Below are 22,142 nucleotides of genomic sequence, written 5' to 3' on the forward strand. Positions count from 1 at the left end.
CCATCCCCAAAATGCTAAGTATCATTTTTACTACTGGATTACTCTTTATTTTTCTATTTGGCATGGCCTTATTCTCTCTATTTAGTTGTCACTCACATTTTAATCCTATAAAATTTAATCTCATCAAGATGAGAAGAAATAGATGGCAAGACACATACAATAGCTCTTTTCTAGATGCATAGAAAGAACAACCGTTGTATACAATATATCATTTTCTCTTTTCAAAATACCTCAACAAAAAATTAGATGAAAATTGCATCGAACTAATATGGTAAGTTGGGACCAATTATTTCACACTAAAGAAAAGATGAAGAGGTGATTCAATTTTTTTTTATTGATAAACGACAGAGCCAGAGAAGTTTGTATTAAAAGTTAATAATTCGATTACATAAAAGATATCAAAGTCCTTAGAGCATTCAAACAAGAAAAATGGCAGATTCTCCAAATAAACCATATTCATCCCACAACAAAAAACGGGAATGATCTTTAGGATTATGCAAAAACATCCTAACTGCCTTGAGAGTTTGAAAATATCAACATTCAATAACATCCTAACTGCCTCAAGAGTCTGAGAATATCAACATCAAAACTACATAAAAAATTTCATAGAAACTAAAATTTCACATCTAAGAGCAAAAATCATATTTGGTTTATCCATGATTTGAATTCCAATCCTATGCTTGATCTCCAGACTGAGCACGTCCCCTACCTCATGGACAACATTTTCTTTTGTCTGGAACGCCCGTCCGCCCATGACCTTGACCCCCTTGTGGTGCATCACGACCAACTCCTCTAGCAGGAAGATCATCATGCTCGAGTTTTGGAGGGAGGAAGCCTTTTAATCTGGAGAAATCTCTAAATTCGTCCTCCCTATTTCTGTTCTCAAGTTCATCACCCACCAGCTTCCATTTAAGAAACCTGACTGCCATTGTTGCAAAGGCCCTATGTTGCAAAAGAGAAGGGCCTTTGAGGTCGAGAAGAAAGGGGTAATAGTTAATAGTTTCTCCTTGAACTGAGAGAAGGATCGTATCCCCTGGCCAAGGGATCCCACTGCCAAGGATGACATATTTAAGGATCGAATCCAAGACCACAAACACATCTTGTTCAAACAATTGAGAAGTCAAAGGAACCTAGTTATCAAGCAATGATGCCATGAAGCTTGAAGAGATATGGGAATTATCCCTCAGAAATTCCTACCTGCTCAAGTGACCATGACCCAAAATTAACTTGACCGCCAAGATTACCAGCGATTCCGAATTATGAAGAAGTCTTTTGAGTCTCTGGTCCGAAATTTCTTTGAAAGAAACTTAGTGGCTTAGACAAGACAAAGAGACAAGAGTATCCACCCCAAAGCAAGAAATCGGTTCTAGAAAAACCCTTACTATGAAGCCACAATGTTTAGCCATTTTTAACCAAGGACTAGAGGAACAAGCTCTCTTGTCGGCTAAGAGAAACCAAGAAAAGAAAAAAGCAGCATAAATGAGGCAAGATGGTGGAAATAAGCCTTGGCATAAACAGAAATAATTGCACCCGACATTTTCTCTCCTTCCTACCATCATTAATGAGAAATGCTAATTGAAGCCAAGGGGAAAGGTGGTGAAATATCATTCTCCAAAGTTTAGATTTTAATTGATAAGACCTTGAAACTCTGCCACGAAGCCAACTCGAGTTCTCCACACCATGATGGTGGCGCCTTTTCCTTCTTTTGAAAAATATATAATAGATTGCGATGACCTTACCAATCCTTCTTGAGATGCGCCAATACCAGATCATTTAATGATGTCAGACGTTGAAAACTGACAGTTGAAAAGACACCCAACAAAATGAAAAAATCCTGCATCTATTCAGCAAATATCAAGTGTCACGATAAGCAGTGACTTGGCTAAAAAGAAATAGCAACTTTGAGCTCAACAACTCCAACACAACCCTCAATTGAGTGGGTAGATGGCACGTTTCAAAAAAGAGAAGGCCGTTAGAAGACTTAACAAGTCAATTCTTTCAAATTCAAATTCAAAAATTCATACAAAAGAAGGCACTCAAATCAAGCAACTTGGATCAGATGAAAAACATAAATGTTTCTTGTTGGCGTTGGAAAAAATTCTTGTTTAAATCACTAGAGCCATTAATTGTTTAAATCATCAGCTCACCAACTAAGAGTAGTCGTATCAGATGCAACCTTAGAAAGGACATCCACATTAGTATTAGCTTCCCTATAGATGTGCTTACAAGAAAAAAATTCAAACGTGGACAAAGTCACTGCCTCCAATTTGGGGAGTTTGTAGATCTTACTGAATTGATAGTGATTGTTGAATCCCCTTTGATTTTTAGGTTCTTGATTATTCTTTTAGAGCACTCTATGAGACCTAGCAAAAGAGCCTTAAATTCCACGATGTTATTAGTGTTCAGAGGGATAGGCACGACCAACTTGCCTTTAACTCCTCTGAAGTCTCTAACCACACATCCAATTCTAGAAGCACCTGGGTTCCCTTTTGAAGCCCCATCAAAATTAAGTTTTAACCAACCTACTTTGGGGGGATCCAAACTGTACTTCTTCTATCATTGCTTTTCTTCCCTATAAATGGAGGAATTTTTATGCCAATCCATCTAAACCTAGCTCTACCATCCCAATCAGTGAAATCTTTATTCAAATTTGGAATGAGAGCTAGTTTTCTATTGATATTCTCAACAATAGAAGCCTCAAATGAAGATAGGTCTGATTCTAATTTCCTCGCTTTGTTTTCAAAGAGTCTCTTATTACGCTCTTTCCAAATTTCCCAAACTAGATAAGAGGGAGTCATTTCCCATAGGGGAATCATGATAATATCTTTGGGTCTTATTGGCCACCCTTGAAAAAGTGAAACTATGTCATTTGGAAGGGTTGTGATCCAACCAAATTTAGCACATAAACACCTCCAGCACTTTGCTGAAAAAGGACAATTTAAAAGAGTTGGTTTTACATAGAATGCATCTAGATGGACTCCTCAAATCCCATCTTTCTGAATTTCTCCGTTGTGAGAAATTTCTTTTTGGCTGCTAACCAAGCAAAGATGCCAGCTTTAGGAATAATCTTGTTGCTCCATAAGAGCTTATGGGGAATTCCTATCTCCTTAGAAGCACTCCAACCAAGAAAAGAGTTCTCCCATGAAAATTCTACATAGTCCCTGACATAAATCCCCCAATGTTGTCTTATACAATTCCTTGTGGATCGAACAGAAATAAGACTATCTAAGCTTGGATATCCTTCCCAGGAGAAGGATAGTAAAAGCCAGCAAAATGGGCAACTCAGAAATGGCTTCTACAATTGTGAAACTGCTTGTGAACGTCACAGCAACTGCATGCCAAAGAAAAATAATGAGCAAACAAAGAAGCAAGGCCTACATGGTCGAACTAATTATAGAAACAACCGCTGAAATTTAGATCCTTTGCCATTTCCAGCCTGGCTCATTAGCCACCCTCACGCTGCATTTTCAAGCGAACAAATTTATACAGCAATTCAATCCACACCATAGAAGACACAGAATTATTTGACACTGTTATTGACTGAATTGAAGCAGATTTTGGGAATACTCAACATTTAATTTTACCTCTGATGGTCCCATTCAATGGAGCAACGACTAAAACTCACTCACTGGATAGTGGGTTATAGTAGAACTTTCACTCTAGATAAAGAAAGAAAAGATGGAGACTATTTATTAGTTAACAGTTAGAGACTTAGAAGCTTTATAACTATTTTTTAAGATTATCGGTTTAGTTGGCCATCATATTTTGGTTGTCCTGTGTGGAACCGATTCTTTCAAAGAAAGCTTAAAACCATTTGAAATTGTACAAAAACTTATCATAAAATCTAGATGTCATTTGATGGAATACTGCCACAAGAAAGATGGAAACAGTAGAATGCATGCAACTACTGCATGACAGTGATAGAGAAAGAGAGGCTACAGCAGATCAAGAATTTCATAAAAATCAATGTACTTCAAAATTATGAAATTTTTTTAAAGAGAATTTAGATTTCATTAACTACAAATGCAAGGATAAAAAAAAAGATCACCATTCAAAGCACCACCAAAGGATCTTGAAAATCACGAACCTTCAGGCATACGTCAAACGCACAAGATTGTAATAATCTTTTTCTTGCACATAGGGACTGCACAACAAAGAGTAACAGGGAAATTCCAAGCCCTGTTTTGGTTGTAAGCAAGGCAGTTAAGATAGCGAATCATCTCAGTCCAAACCACTCTGGGCATGAATAGGAAGCATGGCCAAACGAGAGACCTAACAGGTAAGGATTGTATGCCAAACCAATTGACACAGCGTGTGGCTGGGGTGAAAATAAAGACACCAAGGAACAAAGGACTCCTGAAGAAAAATCTAAACGATCATTTCAAGCCATATTGTGACTATATTCACATGAATGAGTAAGAACATTCGATAATAGACCAAACAAACACAAGGAGGCCAACATAACAAACAAGGTCAATAAAATCTTGGGTCTATTAGTTTAGTATAACTCAAGGATCTATATACGAGCTCTTGAGTTACTTTGAAGTCATGGAAGATTTTAAATTTTATCTATTACCTTATCATCCATAGATCCCAAGGTGTCACTAAACTGAAGTGGGTGCAAGTTTTTAATTCCAAGGATAACATTAGACTTTGTTCTCTAAAATATAGATTAATTGTTTTACTTTTTATCTGACACTTTAAAAAAAATGAATAACTAAGTTCATTCAAATAAGAAGGATATTAAACACACATCTCACATAAATAATGAGTGGCTCAAATCTAATGAAATGTTGAAGTTAATTCACTCACACACAAAATGAATACCAAAATTTATACTCAAATAAAAGGATGCCAAAGCTTAAGAAAACACCTTACACAAATAAGTGGGATGCCAATACACAAATAAGAAATGACTCACACCAAGTGAATGAGAATGCTCAAATATATATACAGATGGTAAATCTATTGAATAGGTGAATGCAAAAGTCTAAACTCACATTTCACTCCCAAAAATGAATGCAACAATTCACTCAATAAATTTAAGGGGATGCCAAAGTTCAAATATGCTTCAAATACATTCTTGAACGAAGTAAACTTGAAAATATTTTTGTACATGCACTCCACACAAAATGATAGTTGAAACATATTTAGACTGAAAAAAAAATGAATGTCAAAGTTAGTTCAAGCATAGAGTCAAACACTTCACACAATGTGAATAACAAAGTAACTTTCACACTCAGTCACTCACACACAAACACGTCCACTTCAGATAAAGTGAATGCCATAAACTTTCATATGGGTGCATAGATACAAATGAATGCCAAAGTTTATTCGCACATGTGCACACAATGGATGCCAAGTTATTTAAGTTAACATCAAAAGTTGATTTGTACATTCCACACAAAATACAAAGTTCTTTCAAGCACATTCCACACAAAGTGAGCATCAAAGCTCATTCATACATTTTTGCATTCACACAATTTAAAGCCAAAGTTTAGACATACATCATTCACACAATGTTAATACACACAAGTATGAAGCAAACACTTAGGCATTTCATATGGAATTTGTTCAAACACACATACCACATAAAATAAATTCAAAAATTAAATTCCAAACACATGATTCACAAAATGAATGTCAAATTTAAACACCACTTCACATAAATAAAATAAACACGTGGTGAAGTTCAAAAACATGCTTTACACGAAGTTAGTTTAACCGCTCAAGAAGTAAACACTTGAGCTCAAATGTGTCAAATTACAAATATGCAATGTGAATCCCAAAGCTAAAAACACACTCTTCCCATAAAGTTAATTTAGTCACCTCACACAGTTTTTTCAAACACAAACTTCATACATATATAAGCAAACACTAAAATTCAAACTACCGAAGTTAATAGACACTCCACACACACTTCCAAAGCTAGTTCAAATACACACATCACACAATAACATTCAAATACACACACCACAAAGTGATTGCAAAAACTACACACCACTTGAAGTTTTCCTAAATTAAATTTCAAACACAAACATGCTCACAAAATTTAAAGAAAAAAAAAAGTGAAAGCCAAAGTTTAAACATACTACATACTTCATTCAAACAATGTTTACATGCCAAAATACAAGCACACATATAAAGTGAAGCTAGAGTTATAAAACATGCTAAAGTGCAAACACATTTCATATTGAATTTGTTCAAGCACATATACTACATATAGTGAATGGAAAAGTTAAATTCCAGACACACGATTCACACAAATTTCATACATATATAATGTAAACAATAAAAGTTCAAATTACCAAGGCTAGCACATTCTTAACACACACAAAAGTGTACCCCTAAGTTAAAAACACTCTTCACACATAGCTACTTCAATCTCTTCACAAAGTTTTTTCAAACACACACTTCATACATATACAAAGTAAATACTCAAGTTCAAACTAACAAAGCTAAAGTTAATAGACACTCCACACACACAAACTTTTTCAAAGCTAGCTCAAATACACACACCACACAATAACATTCAAATACACACACCACTAAGTGCAAAAATTACACACCACTTGAAGTCTGCCTAAATTAAATTTCAAACACAAACATGCTGAAATTTTTTACAGAAATAAAAAGTGAAAGCCGAAGTTTAACAAACATACTACATACTTCATTCACACAATGTTAGTAAATGCCAAAATACAAGCACACATGTAAAATGAAGCTAGAGTTATAAAACATTCTAAAGTGCAAACACATTTCATATGGAATTTGTTCAAACACACATACCACATAAAGTGAATGCAAAAGTTAAATTCCAAACACATGATACACACAAAATGAATGTCAAATTTAAACACTTCACACATAAAATAAATGCATGGTGAAGTTCAAAAACATGCTTCACACAAAGTTTGTTTCACATAGTTTATTCAAACACAAACTCCATGCATATATAATGTAAACACTAAAGTTCAAACTACCAAGGCTAGCACATTCTTAACAAGTACAAAGTGTACGCCTAATTCAAGTTCCCACACTCATTCAAACACAAACTTCAACATATATAAAGTAAACACTCAAGTTAAAACACACTCTTCCCATAAAGTTAGTTTAGACACCTCACACATAGTTAATTCAAACATAAACTCCATACATATATAATGTAAACAATAAAGTTCAAACTATCAAGGCTAGCACATTCTTAACACACACAAAGTGTACACATAAGTTAAAAACACTCTCCATACAAAGATACTTCAATTTCTTCACATAGTATTTTCAAACAAACTTCATATGTATATACAAAGTAAATATTTAAGTTCACAAAGTGAATGTTTAAAGTTCAAAAATTTCCCTCTCACACACACAAATGAATAACCAAGTTCACCCAAACAAAGAGATTCCAAAATTTAAACCCACACCTCACACAAATAATAAGAAGATGCAAATACACACAAAGGATAAGTGGCTCAAATTTAAGTGAATTTAAAAGTAATTCAAGCACACACCTCACAAACACAAAATGCATCATAGCAAAATTCAATAAAAGATATCAAAGTTCAAGCACACACCTCACTTAAATAAATGGAATTACATCAAGAGCAATTTAAAGATTAACATAATTTAAACATTTTAATTTTTACATCTAAAGTTTAGATCAAAGCAATCTTACCTTTCACTCAAAATTCCTTTTTTGTACTTAGTGCCTTCAATTCAACAACTTTCTCAATATATTACAACATAACTACATGATAGCCTAGCTGCAAACCTCATCTGACAAAGACTTCCACTTATCAGCACCATCTTTGGCAACCTGCAAGTAGGAACATGACCCAAATAAGAAACAGCCTGATGCTAGATGCTATCCAATTTGAAGTTTCCCTTTGCAATATAAATAGGTATTAAGAAGCCCCAAAGTAAATCATTTACCAAAATAGCAGGCATCATAGATGAATGAGACTAACCAACATTTTTAGGACAAATCCAGGTAAGCATATTTTAAGACAACTCACATAATGCAACTGACATGCCTACCAAGTGGAGCAGACAAATACCTTGTGTCACAAACTGTATTGTAACTGATACATGCAAAGATGGCACAAACATCCTAGAAATTTCAAATAATAATTTGGACACTTCAAATCAAAGCCACAAACATCAGCCCACCACATAAAATGCAATGTAGAAGTACTTCCATGCAAACATGGTCGACAATAAAAAATATATATATCTTCAAACCAATAATAATTTGAGAGAATTAGAAGAAAAACAGTAAAGTTCCTTATAGTTGAGACATAGAAAAGCAATGTACATAAACACAATTGAAAATTTTACTAATCAATTGATTGTTCTACCAAACTGAATTCAAATGATTCAGAGAACACAACTAAGATTTAATCATAACACTTTAGTTCACAACAAAAAGACGCCTAATGCATATCATGCCCAAATCAAGCAACAAATACCAATTAACACAAATGAACAATTCAGGACAGAGCCATCTCAGAAATATACAAGTTTGACTTAGGCACAGATACCCTAAAAATCAACTCACATGAAGGAAATACACATGCACAGTATAAAGGTATTGAAATCTCCTCATGAATTTTTTATTGCACTGCAATGTAGAATGACCCAAGCATACAAAACTCAACTTCTATCAATCAAACAAAACCCAAACAACGAAATACTAAAGAAAAGACATGGAGTACGTGAATACATGCAAGGAAAAGATAGGCGGTACATGAAAAAGAAGAAAGGAGTCTGTGTCTTTTTGGCAAATTTGGATCCTTAACCCCCTTCTCCTTCTTGGGCTTTTTCTTCTTCTCGCTCGATATCTAACTCATTGACCTCTCCTGCTAAAACAAAATTCACAAAACCAACATCAATGAACAGATTTAGTGAAATATATCAAAACATAAGATTCTATGAAACAAAAAGAGAAGCTGAAGCAGTACTATTCACCTGGTTTCTTAGCCTCTGCACAATTGGGCTCTTGTGGTGCTTTTGGGGCTTCTACACCAGCATATAGCACAAATAAAAACCTCCATTACTTGTATATAACACAGTGGTAGTCCACCAAAACCTAAAAGAGAATAAATACAAGCAATCCTAAAACAACAAACCAAGCATCCTAAAACAACAAACCAAAACTAGTCCAGATTTTCCCATCCTGTTAGCAATTATGCATATCTACAGTTGCTAAAGGCACATCCTTCTTGCAGGCCTCACTGCAAACTAAATTCAGTATTCAAAATGATTGAATCAGCATCTTTTAACAAACAGACTATAATACTAAACAAGACCATCATTCAGAAATACCGACATTGATTAAATAAAAATGAACCACTCAAGAATCGTTGAGATCCACGTCTAAAAACAAATAAAGCCATTGCAGGTGAGTGTAACTGTACAATCAAATTCCACGTCCACTTCAGGCCAGCAGCTGTGCCAGCCACCTACACGTCAAATTATATATCGGAGTATTTAGATGTCACTGTAGAGACCTCTCGGCATAATAATAATTTGATGAATTAAAAGTGAATGCGAAAGTTAGTTCATTCTCTCTTCCTCTGTCTCTCTCACTTAGATTAATAATAAAGTACTCAAACAATAAGGGAATGCGAATGCTTATGACAAGAAAATTAAACATTCCAACCATTCATTGAAATGGTTTATGCAAAGTGATTGAAGTGCATCAACCATGTAACATGACAGCAATATAATATTAGCAATAAATAAATGATAGCAATATATTAACAATAAATTTAATTATGATAGCAGTATAACAGAAATAAATCTATCACAATTCAGATTCATAGCTAATGATATAAGTTATATAACAGTTAAGACTAACAAGAATAATTTGAATTAACAATAATATATATAGAAATCAGATAAAATGCAATGTAGAACTACTTCCATATAAAGATAGCACAAACATCCTAAAAATTTCAAATAAAAATTGGACACTTCAAATCAGTCCATCAGATAAAATGCAATGTAGAACTACTTCCATGCAAACATGGTAGACAATTTTATATATATATATATACCCCAATAATGATTAGAGAGAATAAGAAGAACAACAGGAACTTCGTTACAGTTGAAACGTAGAAGAACAATGTACATACCTTGAGACAATCTCTATTTATGAGAAAATTTTACTAATCAATTGATTGTTCTATCAAACTGAATTCAAATGATTTGAAGAACACAATTAAGTAATCATAACACTTTAATTTGCAAGAAAAAGACACCCAATGCTTATCACACCCAAATCAGAACAGAGTCATCTCAAAAATATATGTGTTTGACATGAGCAAAGATACCCTAAACACATGAAAAAAATACACATGCACAGCATTAAAGTATTGAAATACACAGAGACATGAATTTTTGGTTGCAACGAAGACAATAGAACTGCAATGTAGAATGAACCAAACAAACAACAGTATGCCAATTCAATTGGTATTGGGCAATACCCTTGGCTTTAGGGTTGGCCTATTTATAGCTCTTCTTGAGCTCCTCCCTGCCATTAAAACAGAGTCAACAAGCAGACAAAGCAAATGTATAATTTCTCTATTAATCAAACAAAACAAAAACAACTTAATATTCTCTAACAAGGAAAAGACATGGAGTACGTGAATACTTGCAACAAAAAAGATAGGCAGTACATGATTAAGCTACTTGTGAAATAAAATAAGGAAACGTAATACACAGTCAGAATCAGATAAGTGTAGAAATTGCTTATAACTCTTAAAAGTAATTGCAGTACAATGTTACAGCATGGTCCAAAACATGTTTGATTCATGTAAATTGAAATAAAAAAACAGAGTTGTGAATTTGAATTTCAAAAGGGGAGATAGGGAAAGAGTAGGGAACCTGAGCCAGCTCCATTGGCAACTCCAGAGATTGTAGTGTACCCTGGGCCAGCAAAATGAACAACCCAGAAACGACTTGTGAAGGCCAGAGCGAACAAAAATAATGAACAAACAAAAAACAAGGCCTATCATGGTCAAACTGATTTACCATTGAATAATTGCCATCCACACACAAAACATTTACAAATACCATGAACCAAAAAATGAAAAAGAAAAAACGCAAAACTCAGAAGCAGAAGGAAGAAAGGGCATGGTCATGCCAGAAACAAAAAACAAAAAAACAGATTAGGGAACAATCTGAAAGGCAAACAAAACCAAAAAAAAATAGCAACACAATAGGGAACAATCTGCCCCTCTTCGCAGGTGAACTGCCCACAAATAGAGATGAAATCCAGCTTTTTTAACGGTAATATAAAAAAAAAACAAGACCGTTCCTGGAATACGTTTGGGTACCGTTAACAGGCACGCTCCACTCCGCTCTCAGTTCTGTTATCTGAATACCGTGGTCATTTTTGTCATATTTCATATTTGTCATTTATATATATGTTTTATTTTATTCTTTTTTTGGTTGCCAAAAAAATTATTAACAATTATCAATTACATTCATTTAGGTCATTTCATAGTAGTTTATTAAAAAAAAAAATTAAATAAAAATATTTAGACATTATAGAATTAAATTTAGGTTTTTTCATGAAGAGAGATCTTTGAAGATAAGGTTGGATCAAGTATCATGTGGGTATTCAAATTAATATCTGAGAGGAATAATCTTAGAGGGAAAGGTGTGGAATCTCTCTAGCAAACATGGTTCTAGGATTAAATTGAGTCGAGTTCTTTATTAATGTTCTTAATATTATTATGGATAAAGAGATCTCTAAAGTGGAAATACCACTAATTAGAAAATTTATGGGACCTCATCCAAACACTAAGATGATTCGATCATAGACCTCGAATAAATGGCATACCAAAAAGAAATTGGATGTTGCAGATATGTTGAAAGTATTTTTTTCTTTCGCATTTCTCACAAAGAGGATCTAAGAAATGATCTTTTAGGAGGTTTTGGTTCCTAGGAAAATCTTCTATAGCTCTTAAAAGAAAGATATTAGGTTCAACCCATCACAAGACACAATTAAATATAACTAATATATATGTTTGGATATTAGGGCTTGCTATGGAATTTTGGTTGAATAAGTGTTTAAGATAATTGCTAGTGCCTTCAACTAGCTACTTGTTGGAGTAATTTTAAGAAAATTATCTAATTATTTATTAATTAGGTCTTTTAATTGCTTTTTCACTTAAGCTAAACTTATGTGCTTGTATTATCTAGAGTTTGTTTTTCTAACATTAATTCTAGATGTAGTTGACCTTAATTTAGCTCCTATTTTGCATTGCTTCAATTCTCCTAAATTTAGCATTAGGGTTTGCACCTAGTGTTTCATTCATCCTTTATAAAGATTCATTCATTCATTGTAATCATATCTTCATATCGTATCTTCAATCATTATTTATGCATAATACATAATTATCTATTTGTTATAGAGCATATAATCTTTGCCTAATCTATTTTCTTTAACATAAAGAGAATTATGTTCATGATTGAATAACACAAGATTAATAAAATCAATCCATGTAGGGGGGCCAAAACACAAAGTTGTTTTGCATTTGGGGCCAACCAAATAGTTTTGGTTGAAACTATGTGGCAGTGTGACAGTTGTGTGGTGCTTATTGGCGCACGTGTGGCGCGTAATGGCACCAAAGTTTCGATCAAAGCATTTTTATATAAAATCTTTGAGATTCATATCTCCCGCCATTTAGCAGTTGGGTGCTTAAGCATTTTGGCCAAAACTCTTAGAGGGCTTACCAAGTCTCTTGCAAAATATATGTATTCATTTTTCTTCCTCTTATTTTTTTTGTTTTTCTTTTGTTGTTTAAAAAATTGATATGTTATGCATTTTTTTGTTGTGTATGTATATAAAAATAGAATATGTGATTTTTTGTTTAAAATTTAATAAGAAATGAAAATAGAATACTTACTATATTTAAAAATACAAAACCCAATGGGGATCACCTGTTGGTGTAATGGTGAAATGGTTGCATTGTTTGTGGTGCAACCAAGGTTCAAATCCCCACCTGGACCAAAGCGGTATGTGAATATGCCAGTTTGATCCCACATTGGTAGGAGGACTCTATGGTGGCTGATCTTGGAGGACATACAGGTGCTCTTGGCAGATGTGTGGGTTGACTGACTGTGCTCGCGTACCTTGTTCCTCGTAGGCGTGTGTTGCTTGCGGATCCATTTTCTCATTGGCGTGTGTTGCTCATGGACTTCTATCGGACCCACACGAGTCTTTCATGCCTAGCGGTGTTGTATCAGACCCACGCGGGTCTTTCACCTCTACTGATTTGTGGTCCCTGTTGGACTACCTTGCTCACGGATTTGCACTATTGGTCTTGGAGATATAAGGTTGAGAAAGGCATCACATGAGAGATAAGGGTGTATGAATGCCATAACAACTGAAGATGAGGCCCCTCAAAAATGTGGTCTCACTGGTTAAAGCTCAAGTCAAAAGCAATTACCGACCAAAAATAAATAAAAATACAAAACCCAATATAAAGACAAAAATATAAAATATAATAAATAAGTATACATGAAAGAAAAAGAAAATAGAAAAACACAAATTAAATAATATAAATCATTTGATCATGCATTTAGACCGTGCAGATAACACTTTGCCTTTACACATTGACACATTTATATTTCTCACCTACACTATGTTTAGTTTTGGACATTGTCGTTAGGTCATGTTTATTGCATTAACATAGTAATAGAATTCATTTAAAAGACTTAGAATTTGAGATGATAAATAGAGATTTCATGTATAAAATATAGTCGACCTTCATTTCATTCATGTCTTAACTCTTTGTTCAAATAGATTACAATAGGAGGTTCTCTAGGTGCTTTACATATGCACATAGATATACATATGAGACCAAAATCCCCACAATAATACAATAGCTAAGTAAAACCACCCAAGTACAAAAAGGACACAAAATTTCCCAAAATACTAGGGGCCCAGAGAAAACCTAATTTATTTGATCATCTTTCATAATCTATAGTTTCATTCAAGCACTCAATTCCTTCGAGAATAAATCTTAGTACAGGGAGCATCAAGCTACAACAAGTTATCTTCAAGTATGTTTTCATGATGGATTTTGTTATGCTTTATCATGTTATTGTATCAACACTTGGAGGACTTATCTAAAGATCATTGGATCACCGCCATTATCAATCCAAAGGTATGATCTTCTCAATTTAGCATTTCATTTCAAATTTAGCCTTTGCCCTACTAGGCGTAATCTCTCTTATCTAATAAATCCTAGTTAGTTATACAATGGATGTTAACACCTACCCGAGGTTTGACTTAACAAAGCCCCTATACAACACAGCCATTTTCCTCCTATTTTATGCATTTTTAGGTTCACATATAAGTTTCAAACGTAGTTTTTAGGTACAAGAGAATAAATAAAACTAAGATAGAGACCACTAGAAAAAGTTCAGCAGAAAAGTCTTGGACTATGGGGCATGGAAACTAGCTCCATAGTCCTTCCATTTTGACCTAAAATTTGGAGGGAAGATAGTTTGAAAGCTTTTGAGATCAAATCTAGCACTTGTTTGCACCCAAACATTTGTTAGACTAGTCAATCAACTAGGTGAGTGATTTAAAGTATGTAATAATTACTTAAAATGAATTATAGGTGCACATGAGGTGGAAATTGATAGTATCTCAATTTATTAATAGATAATATCTATGAAATAAACAAATGGTTTGATGTGGGAGTAAGTATAAATAAATAAATTGATAATTACTAGACAATAATTTATTAAATTGATGAATAATATTAGCCCAGTCTAATTAAATAGTTAAGAATTATTTAATTAAATTATTAAAAATTAGGGTTCTTAGGTGATGAATGAGGGACAAGGTGATAATGTTTATTGATTGACTACAAAAAGATAATGATGGTGAAATTGACATCATTTTTGTGTCTATAAATAGTAATTTTGGTGAGACGTTTTTTTAACCAAAAGTATTTTCATAATTAGAGATGATTCTTTTGAGGTTCTTTAGCTTTAGTGACTAAAGCTTCTCCCATAATGATAGTGTCACCCCAAAACTATTGATGTAGGATCGATGTCTTTTAAACTACCATTACAAACTACATTTCACACATTTCTTCTCAAAGCTTTAGCAATAGTAATAAATAAAAAGGGAGAAATGGGGTCTCCTTATCATATTTCCCTCAAGCTATTAAAAAGGTACCAAAGAAATCAATTCCTTTAACACCCTTCCACTATCAAAGAACTCCCTAGAGGTAGAAATAACATTTTACTAACAATGTCCGAATACATATGGAAGAAAAAGTGAGAAAAGTCATCTAGGTGAGGAGAATTTTTATCTTCAAAGAAGGTGGAAACCTTAATTTATTCCTTCATAAGGTTATTATCAAGCTAACCAATATCATTCTCATTAATAAATTTTGGAATATCCTCAAGAATACCTGGTTGAGTTAACTACTCAATCTCATTGATACCAAATAGAAGGATAGATAAAAATCTCATAGGTTTGTTTCTTATCTCATTTTCCTCCAAATTGTGGATTCCATCTATTAAAGTATCTTTAATTATATTATAAGCTCTATTCTTGAGAGTGGTTAATGAAATAAGATGCCATTTTAGTCTCCTTCTATAAGCCAAATTTCCCTAAAATATTGCCTCTAAAAGTCATCCTTAGATATTAAGGAGTGTCTCTTTGCTAGAACCTCCTTCTCTTTAACATAAGATCTCAATTCATAACTTTGACTTGAATTTATTCTTGAATTTTAATTAACTTTTATTTGACTTTTCCTTTCTTCTTGAAGATCTATCCAAAGGAGGTTCCAAAATCTTATACATTATTCTTCACATTATTAAGTTTTTTGGCTACCTATACATGGAAAAACCCTCCATAGTAACTTTATGTGGGAAAATGCGGTGATGAAAATGAATAACTTGAATCCAAAAGACCAACACACCAATGAGACTCTTGGTGCAAATATATTAACTAATCCAATTAGTTCAACTTCCCAAGGGGTGTCCCATTGTTCTCTATCTTACAGGATCGCTAAAGTCAATGTTTTTCTCTCAGATCATTGAGCAAGTGACTTAGGAATGACAACTCCAAGAATAGGTGATATTTGATTTATATGCATGAATGCATTCTAAGATATATATAATGTTTAGAACTATGATGATTAAGCTAGTATGAATATGATGATATGATAAAAGATTAGCAAATTATCCTAGCAATGATATACTATCCTAACATGAATATCTTTTGATAATAAAAATATTCCTAAATGCTATGATGATGTTCTAACAAAGAGAGGCTAGAATGTTTAGTAAATTAGACTATAATGTAGATGCATGAAAGATTGTTTATATGAAAATGAGAAATGAGAGCTCTATTTATAGGGAAAATAGGGCAATGGATGGTTAAGATTGAATAATCTTAACAAGGGCTAGGATTGAAAGTTAATCAATCTATGTTTACAATTCTCACCAATGAAATGGTGACAATTGTCAACAAGAGGTTGCTTGAGAGGAGATGCAAGAAGCATTAAATGCCTGAAAAGACATGAAGGTTACCCTAGGAGGTAAGGGTTAAGGTTAGGTTAGGGTTATCCAATGGATAAAGCTTTTACCCAAGGGGTAAACTCCTGTGCAAAGGTTAATAGGATAACCAAGGTTAAAGCCATGAATGCTTGATGAGACCCTTGGGTCAAAAGGATAGTTAAGTTAGAGGAAAGTCTCTAACTAGAGGTCAAAAATGAGCTAACCATAAATGGTTATGTAAGAGCCTTTAATGGTTTGGAATACTTTTAGAGGTTAACCATTTGAAGACACAAAGCCTTTAATGGTTATTAATGAAAAATATTTAGATAGTTTTCTTGGCTAAAAAAGAAACCTTTTATTTAGATAGTTTTCTTGGCTAAAAAAGAAACCTTTTATTTAGATAGTTTTCTTGGCTAAAAAAGAAGCTTGATTTTGGCAAGTTGATGAAAAATATTTGAGTTTTAAAAAAATAGAAACCTTTTTATTGTGTCATCTAATAGAATCAACTTAGGAATGATGAATTTACAAATAATTCAATCAAGTCATTCATAATGTATTAAGGTTTTAATTTGAGAATTTTAAGGTTTTATCATCCATAATGTGGTTTTTGAGTCAATGACATTTAGGCTCATTCTATATTTAGCTTGCTAGGGCATAAGGTTTTTTATAATTTATACAACCAATCAACATGAAACCAACTTCATATGAAAGAGAATTGAATTGATTATTACAATCCAAAATATGAAGAAACTTAATTGGTTACATTAAGAGTTATAATCAATTCTTTTGCTACAACCCTGTCAACAAGGGTTTTATGACAATTTTGACAAAAACCATTAGAAATTTCTTTATAATCCGTTGTTGACCTTCAAACCTGTCTCAAATTAAAGATAACTCTTCATTCTACAACCTCAAATAGGTTATTAGGGGCAGAAGAGAATGAAATATTGGGACAAAGAGACAAAAGTCCAGTTGTTCATTAAAAACCCACAAAAGGAGGAAATAAAAATAGATGAAGAGAAGAAAAACCCAATATACTTAGCAGAGCTTCCACGTGGGATTGACAGTAGTCAACAAAAAGTTTGCAACTCCACAAAAAGTGAGAAAAATCACCAAAACCTTCTTGGACAGAATTTTTTTGGGCTTTTGCAACTTTCACCATATGATAATAGCAGGTGGAATGAAGAGGAACGACACCTAGACAAATTTGACCGAGGGAGATCCATTTAAAGATTTCTCAAATCTGTTATATATGATGGGAAAAATAAGGCTATATGCACAAGGGGGCATTCAAGCAAAAATTCCAACTGTTAAATTGAATCCCAACACACTCTACAACTGATGCCAAATTGAACTATGGAAGATTCAAATGCTTATCACCTTATTTGATTTTAAAAGATTTTTCTGTGGATTTAACAAAACTTGGAAGTTGAAGTCTATTTTGTAACACCACTTAGATAAATATGTGGATATCACTGCTGCTTATGTCCCGATTTTGGTATAGTAAACAGGGTTTACTTATTTTTTAATTTTTATACAATACTTTTAGCCTTTATCTAACATAATTGATAATTGGAAGACTTTTCAATAACTAGGAACTGTAGCATTAGGAAAGTAAATAAAAATAGATAAATGACAACATACCGGTAGGATGACAAGCTTAAATTTATGAGACACACTCTAAAATGAACTTGTTTGCAACCGACTTTACATGATTCAAACACAACCTGCAAGTCCACAGGAATTTACATGCATATGTGAAAATCTATAGAAATTTCGCCATCTCCAATAGTTTGATACCCTCCAAACAAGCTACTCAATCCTTCGATATCACCTGCTAGACAACCCAATTTTAAACCAGGAAAAGATAATTCATATAGATGCCCTTGAAGTGATAGTCTTGTTCAAGAGCAAGTTAAAACTGAATCCTTTGATATCCCTACTAGGCTTTAAAGATAACAAAACACTCAGCTATAAATATGATGTTGTTAATTAGGAAGTTGAGAGTTAAAGGGAGAAGGACACATCAAACTTGATTTGCAGAGGTAGAGGCAGAGGAAGAGGCAAAAGAAACAAATGAATTGGCAGATGCAGAGGAAGTTGAGAGTTAATTCAATTTGTCGCACACGATTTTCAAATGAACCCACGCTTTTCTTTTCTTTTTTAATAATGCTCGTGGTCATTCGAATTCCTACTAACGTGAGTTTCATCGGAAAACGTCATCGGCATTTCGACGTTATCGAGCATTTAAAAAAAAATCAAATTTGATCACAAAATACCTTGTCTGTCAGAAACCTCCATCGAAATTTGAGGCCAAATGTATTAGTGTCTCTTACAAATAGCACCTGTTGCCAAGTTTTCACCACTTGTTTTTGTTGCACCTTTTGATTTGTTTTTCATTTTTTTTCATTTTTGATTTTTTTTTGTCACAAGGTGCATGTTTGCCAGGTTTTCACCACAGTGATGATTTTTTATACTTTTTTTTATTTTTTTGCTTTTTTGTTTGATCTGTGCATTGGCCGACTCAAGTCTAGAACTTCTTCAGATGGATGTTGTTGGTTGTTGGTTCATCAAGTGTGTCCCCTTCTGAAGTTGACAATTGATATGCTCCTGATCCATAGGTTGATATGATGACAAAGGGACCCAACCAGTTAGGTTCAAACTTCCCTTCTTTTCTCGATCTTGCTGATTTTTGGGATTTTCCTTTAAGAAGAGGTTACCAACTTTGAAAGCCCTTGGGATGACTTTGTGATTATAGCTTTTGCACATTCATTGTTGATATGCCTTGAGATGGTCATAGGCATGTTGTCATTTCATCAAGAAGCTCTAGTTCATGCAACCTGTTTACTCGATATTCCTCATCTGGTATGAGGCCCTTCAAAGATACTCGTAGAGATGGGATTTTGACCTCAAGAGGTAGAATTTATTTTGAACCATACACCAATGATAGGATGCTTATTCTGTAGGCCCAAAGTGTCGGATTGAGTTGTACATGCCAATCCTTACCAACATCATTTACTATTTTATTAAGGATTTTCACGATTATTTTGTTTGATGCTTCCACTTGGCCATTCCCCTATGGGTAGTATGGTGTCGAGAAGCGATGTTGGATTTTGAATCGTTCACATAGCTCTCGCATATCTTGATTCTCTTGAAAGGGCATTCATTATCTGTGATGATGGAACTAGGAATACCATATCTACAAATGAGATAGTTGAGGATGAATGATGAGATTTGTTTTCAAGTTACAGTGGTCATCAGGACTGCTTCAATCCACTTGGTGAAATACTCTATGGCGGTGATAATGAACTTATGCCCATTTGAAGAAGAAGGATGAATTTTCCCTACCAAATCAAGTCCACATTGACCAGAAAGGCCAAGATGTGGTGAACACTTGCAGCTCCTATCCTGGTGCATGGATAAGGTTGTCGTGAATTTGACATTTAGGACATTTCTTAGCAAATTGACAGGACTCTCTTTCCATTTTTGGCCAATAATATCCCATTCTCAGAAGTTTCTTGGCGAGAGTAGGACCACTTGAATGCATACCACATATACCTTTCTAAAGCTCGTGTAAGGCAGAGTCAGATTTGTTATGATTGAGGCATCGAAGAAGAGTACCATCTAGACCTCGATGGTAAAGTGTGTTAGCAGTTAAACCATAACAGGCGGCTTGTCGGATGAAGCTATGTTTTTGGTTGCGAGATAGGTCGGGAGGGAGAGTACTGTTTTTGAGATAATCATAGATCGTCCTGTATAGAGGTGAATCTGAACTAGTTAGGGCATAGATGACTTTGGGATGCGGAATTGTCATAGTCTGGGGAAAACAATTTCTCTACCAGGAACTCGTAATGACTCTGTTTATCTGGAATTTGCAGGGATGAAGCAATAGTGGCCATTGCATCGGCATCTCTATTGTCCAATCTTGGGATTTGCTCAAAGGTGATGTGCACAAAGTACTATTTGAAATCATCTACCATTCTCTTGTAAGGCATTAGCTTATCATCCTTTGTCTGATAGTCATTTTTGATCTAGTTGATAACTAATTGAGAATCCCCATAGACTCTCAATTCTATGATTCTCCATTCCACAACCATTTTGATTCCTATTACTAGGGCTTCATATTCAACAATGTTTTTGGTGCATAGAAACATCAATCTATAAGATCTCGGAATTGTGTCCCTTTGGAGTAACGAATAGGATGTCGACACCCAATCCATGTTGTGTATAGGATCCATCAATGTATAGGGTCCATTGCTTGCGTGTGACAATGAGTACATCCATGTCTAGAAATTCCACTTGCAGTGGTTGTTGGTCTGGTAATGGTGCTTCTGCCAGTTGATCTGCAATTACCTGTCCTTTGATAGCCTGATGTTTTGTGTACTGGATATCAAACTCACTCAGAGTCATGACCTGCTTAGCTAATCATCCTATGAGAGCTACCTTGCTAAGTAAATACTTGAGAGGATCAATTTTTGCTACCAACTTGATTGTGTTGGCTTGATGATGATTGTAATGTATGACTTCATGTGTTGTCATTGATGGGACATGTACACACACATATATGTTCACATTATCATTGTAATCTTAGACAAACTGGTATTGCTTCTAAAGTTACTTGTATTGCAACCGGTATTGGAAGTTTAGTTTATGATGGTTTAGAGAGTGTCAAACAGGTACATGTAGATAACCGGTATATGTAGGAATGGATTGACATCAACTTGGAGATTCAGTGGAGACTATCAAAGAAGCAACAAAGGACAATCGGTTTATGTATTGAAAGTGGTTAACTCTTAACTGGTATCGGTATTCATTGATTGTGTGATGAGTTATCATCGGTCGTGATGAGTTACTCCTAACCGACAAATTTTGGCGGTCATTTGTGATGAGTTATGCTAGATTGTCCAAATACACTGCACCTCGGAAATTGTGATATGATTTCTAAGCGGACATAAAATCTAATATCTATATAATGACATTATGATGAACCATTTTGATGATATGATGTATGCGAAGATAGAAGTATTAAGTTGTTGAAGGCATTGCAGAATATGTTAGGGATGCAATTGTGGTTGAGTAGAAGAGGATCTATTCAAGCAAATTGTGTTACTTCTAGATCACACAACCTATTGTTTTCTAATCACTACAATAGTCAAATCCCCTAATTGGGTAAGCTCTAACAAGCTTCATTGTACAAATCCTTTAACAAGTTGATCCATTAGTTTGGATTTTGAAATCCTCTACTGAGGTTACTCCTAACAGGGTACTACCTTTAACAAGGTATAGCTCCTAATAGAGCTTTGGGATCTTTAACAAGATTCTCTCATAGCAGAGCACTTTTATAGACCTTAATCGGTCAGTTACGTATTACTACAGATAGTTAATTTGTGAGTCCCATCTCATCGTGGTTTTTCCCATTTGGGTTTTCCACGTATAAACACTTGTGTTATGGTGGATGTTTTACTTATTGTGGATGCTTTAATATCATTCTAGATTGCATGCATAGTGTTTAGTAAACTTGTTAAGTATCTCTACCGGTTAGTGTTTAAAGTAGTATTGTTTTTGTTGTCACTGATACACCCCCCCTCTCAATGCTTTATAAGTCT

The 22,142-nt window shown here is 34.1% G+C and overlaps 1 protein-coding gene across 19 annotated transcripts; it reads right to left on the reverse strand.

The window, feature by feature from the left end:
- Positions 1-7,579: 7,579 nt before the first annotated feature.
- On the reverse strand, positions 7,580-11,365 carry LOC131076585 (uncharacterized). 19 transcript variants are annotated; one of them, XR_009113420.2, is made up of 7 exons: positions 10,888-11,332; positions 10,488-10,534; positions 9,329-9,461; positions 9,151-9,240; positions 8,968-9,018; positions 8,747-8,858; positions 7,580-7,816 (listed from the first exon to the last, which is right to left on the reverse strand). XR_009113420.2 is itself a non-coding variant. In XM_058013844.2 (5 exons), the coding sequence occupies exons 1-4, from the start codon at positions 11,077-11,079 to the stop codon at positions 8,841-8,843; spliced, it is 306 nt and encodes a 101-aa protein (XP_057869827.2). In that variant the 5' UTR covers positions 11,080-11,332; the 3' UTR covers positions 7,580-7,816; positions 8,747-8,840. The 19 variants fall into 19 exon arrangements, 3 of the variants coding, with proteins under 3 accessions (XP_057869827.2, XP_057869826.2, XP_059069708.1); XR_009113416.2 differs by adding an exon at positions 11,340-11,365 and having other exon boundaries at positions 8,968-9,461; positions 10,888-10,929; XR_009359288.1 differs by having other exon boundaries at positions 8,968-9,461; positions 10,888-10,929; positions 11,035-11,332.
- Positions 11,366-22,142: the final 10,777 nt, after the last annotated feature.

Source organism: Cryptomeria japonica, chromosome 10 (assembly GCF_030272615.1).
Source record: "Cryptomeria japonica chromosome 10, Sugi_1.0, whole genome shotgun sequence".
Classification (NCBI taxonomy): domain Eukaryota; kingdom Viridiplantae; phylum Streptophyta; class Pinopsida; order Cupressales; family Cupressaceae; genus Cryptomeria; species Cryptomeria japonica.

Bases quoted from the DNA above. Each gene is read 5' to 3' on its own strand.
- LOC131076585 (XM_058013843.2), bottom strand. From the start codon at position 11,079: ATGGTATTTGTAAATGTTTTGTGTGTGGATGGCAATTATTCAATGGTA. The intron at 9,462-10,887 runs GTTCCCTACTCT...TTTGACGTGTAG, and splicing joins TGCCAATGGAGCTGGCTCAG to GTGGCTGGCACAGCTGCTGG. The intron at 9,019-9,416 runs GTACAGTTACAC...ATGCTGGTGTAG, and splicing joins AGTGGACGTGGAATTTGATT to AAGCCCCAAAAGCACCACAA.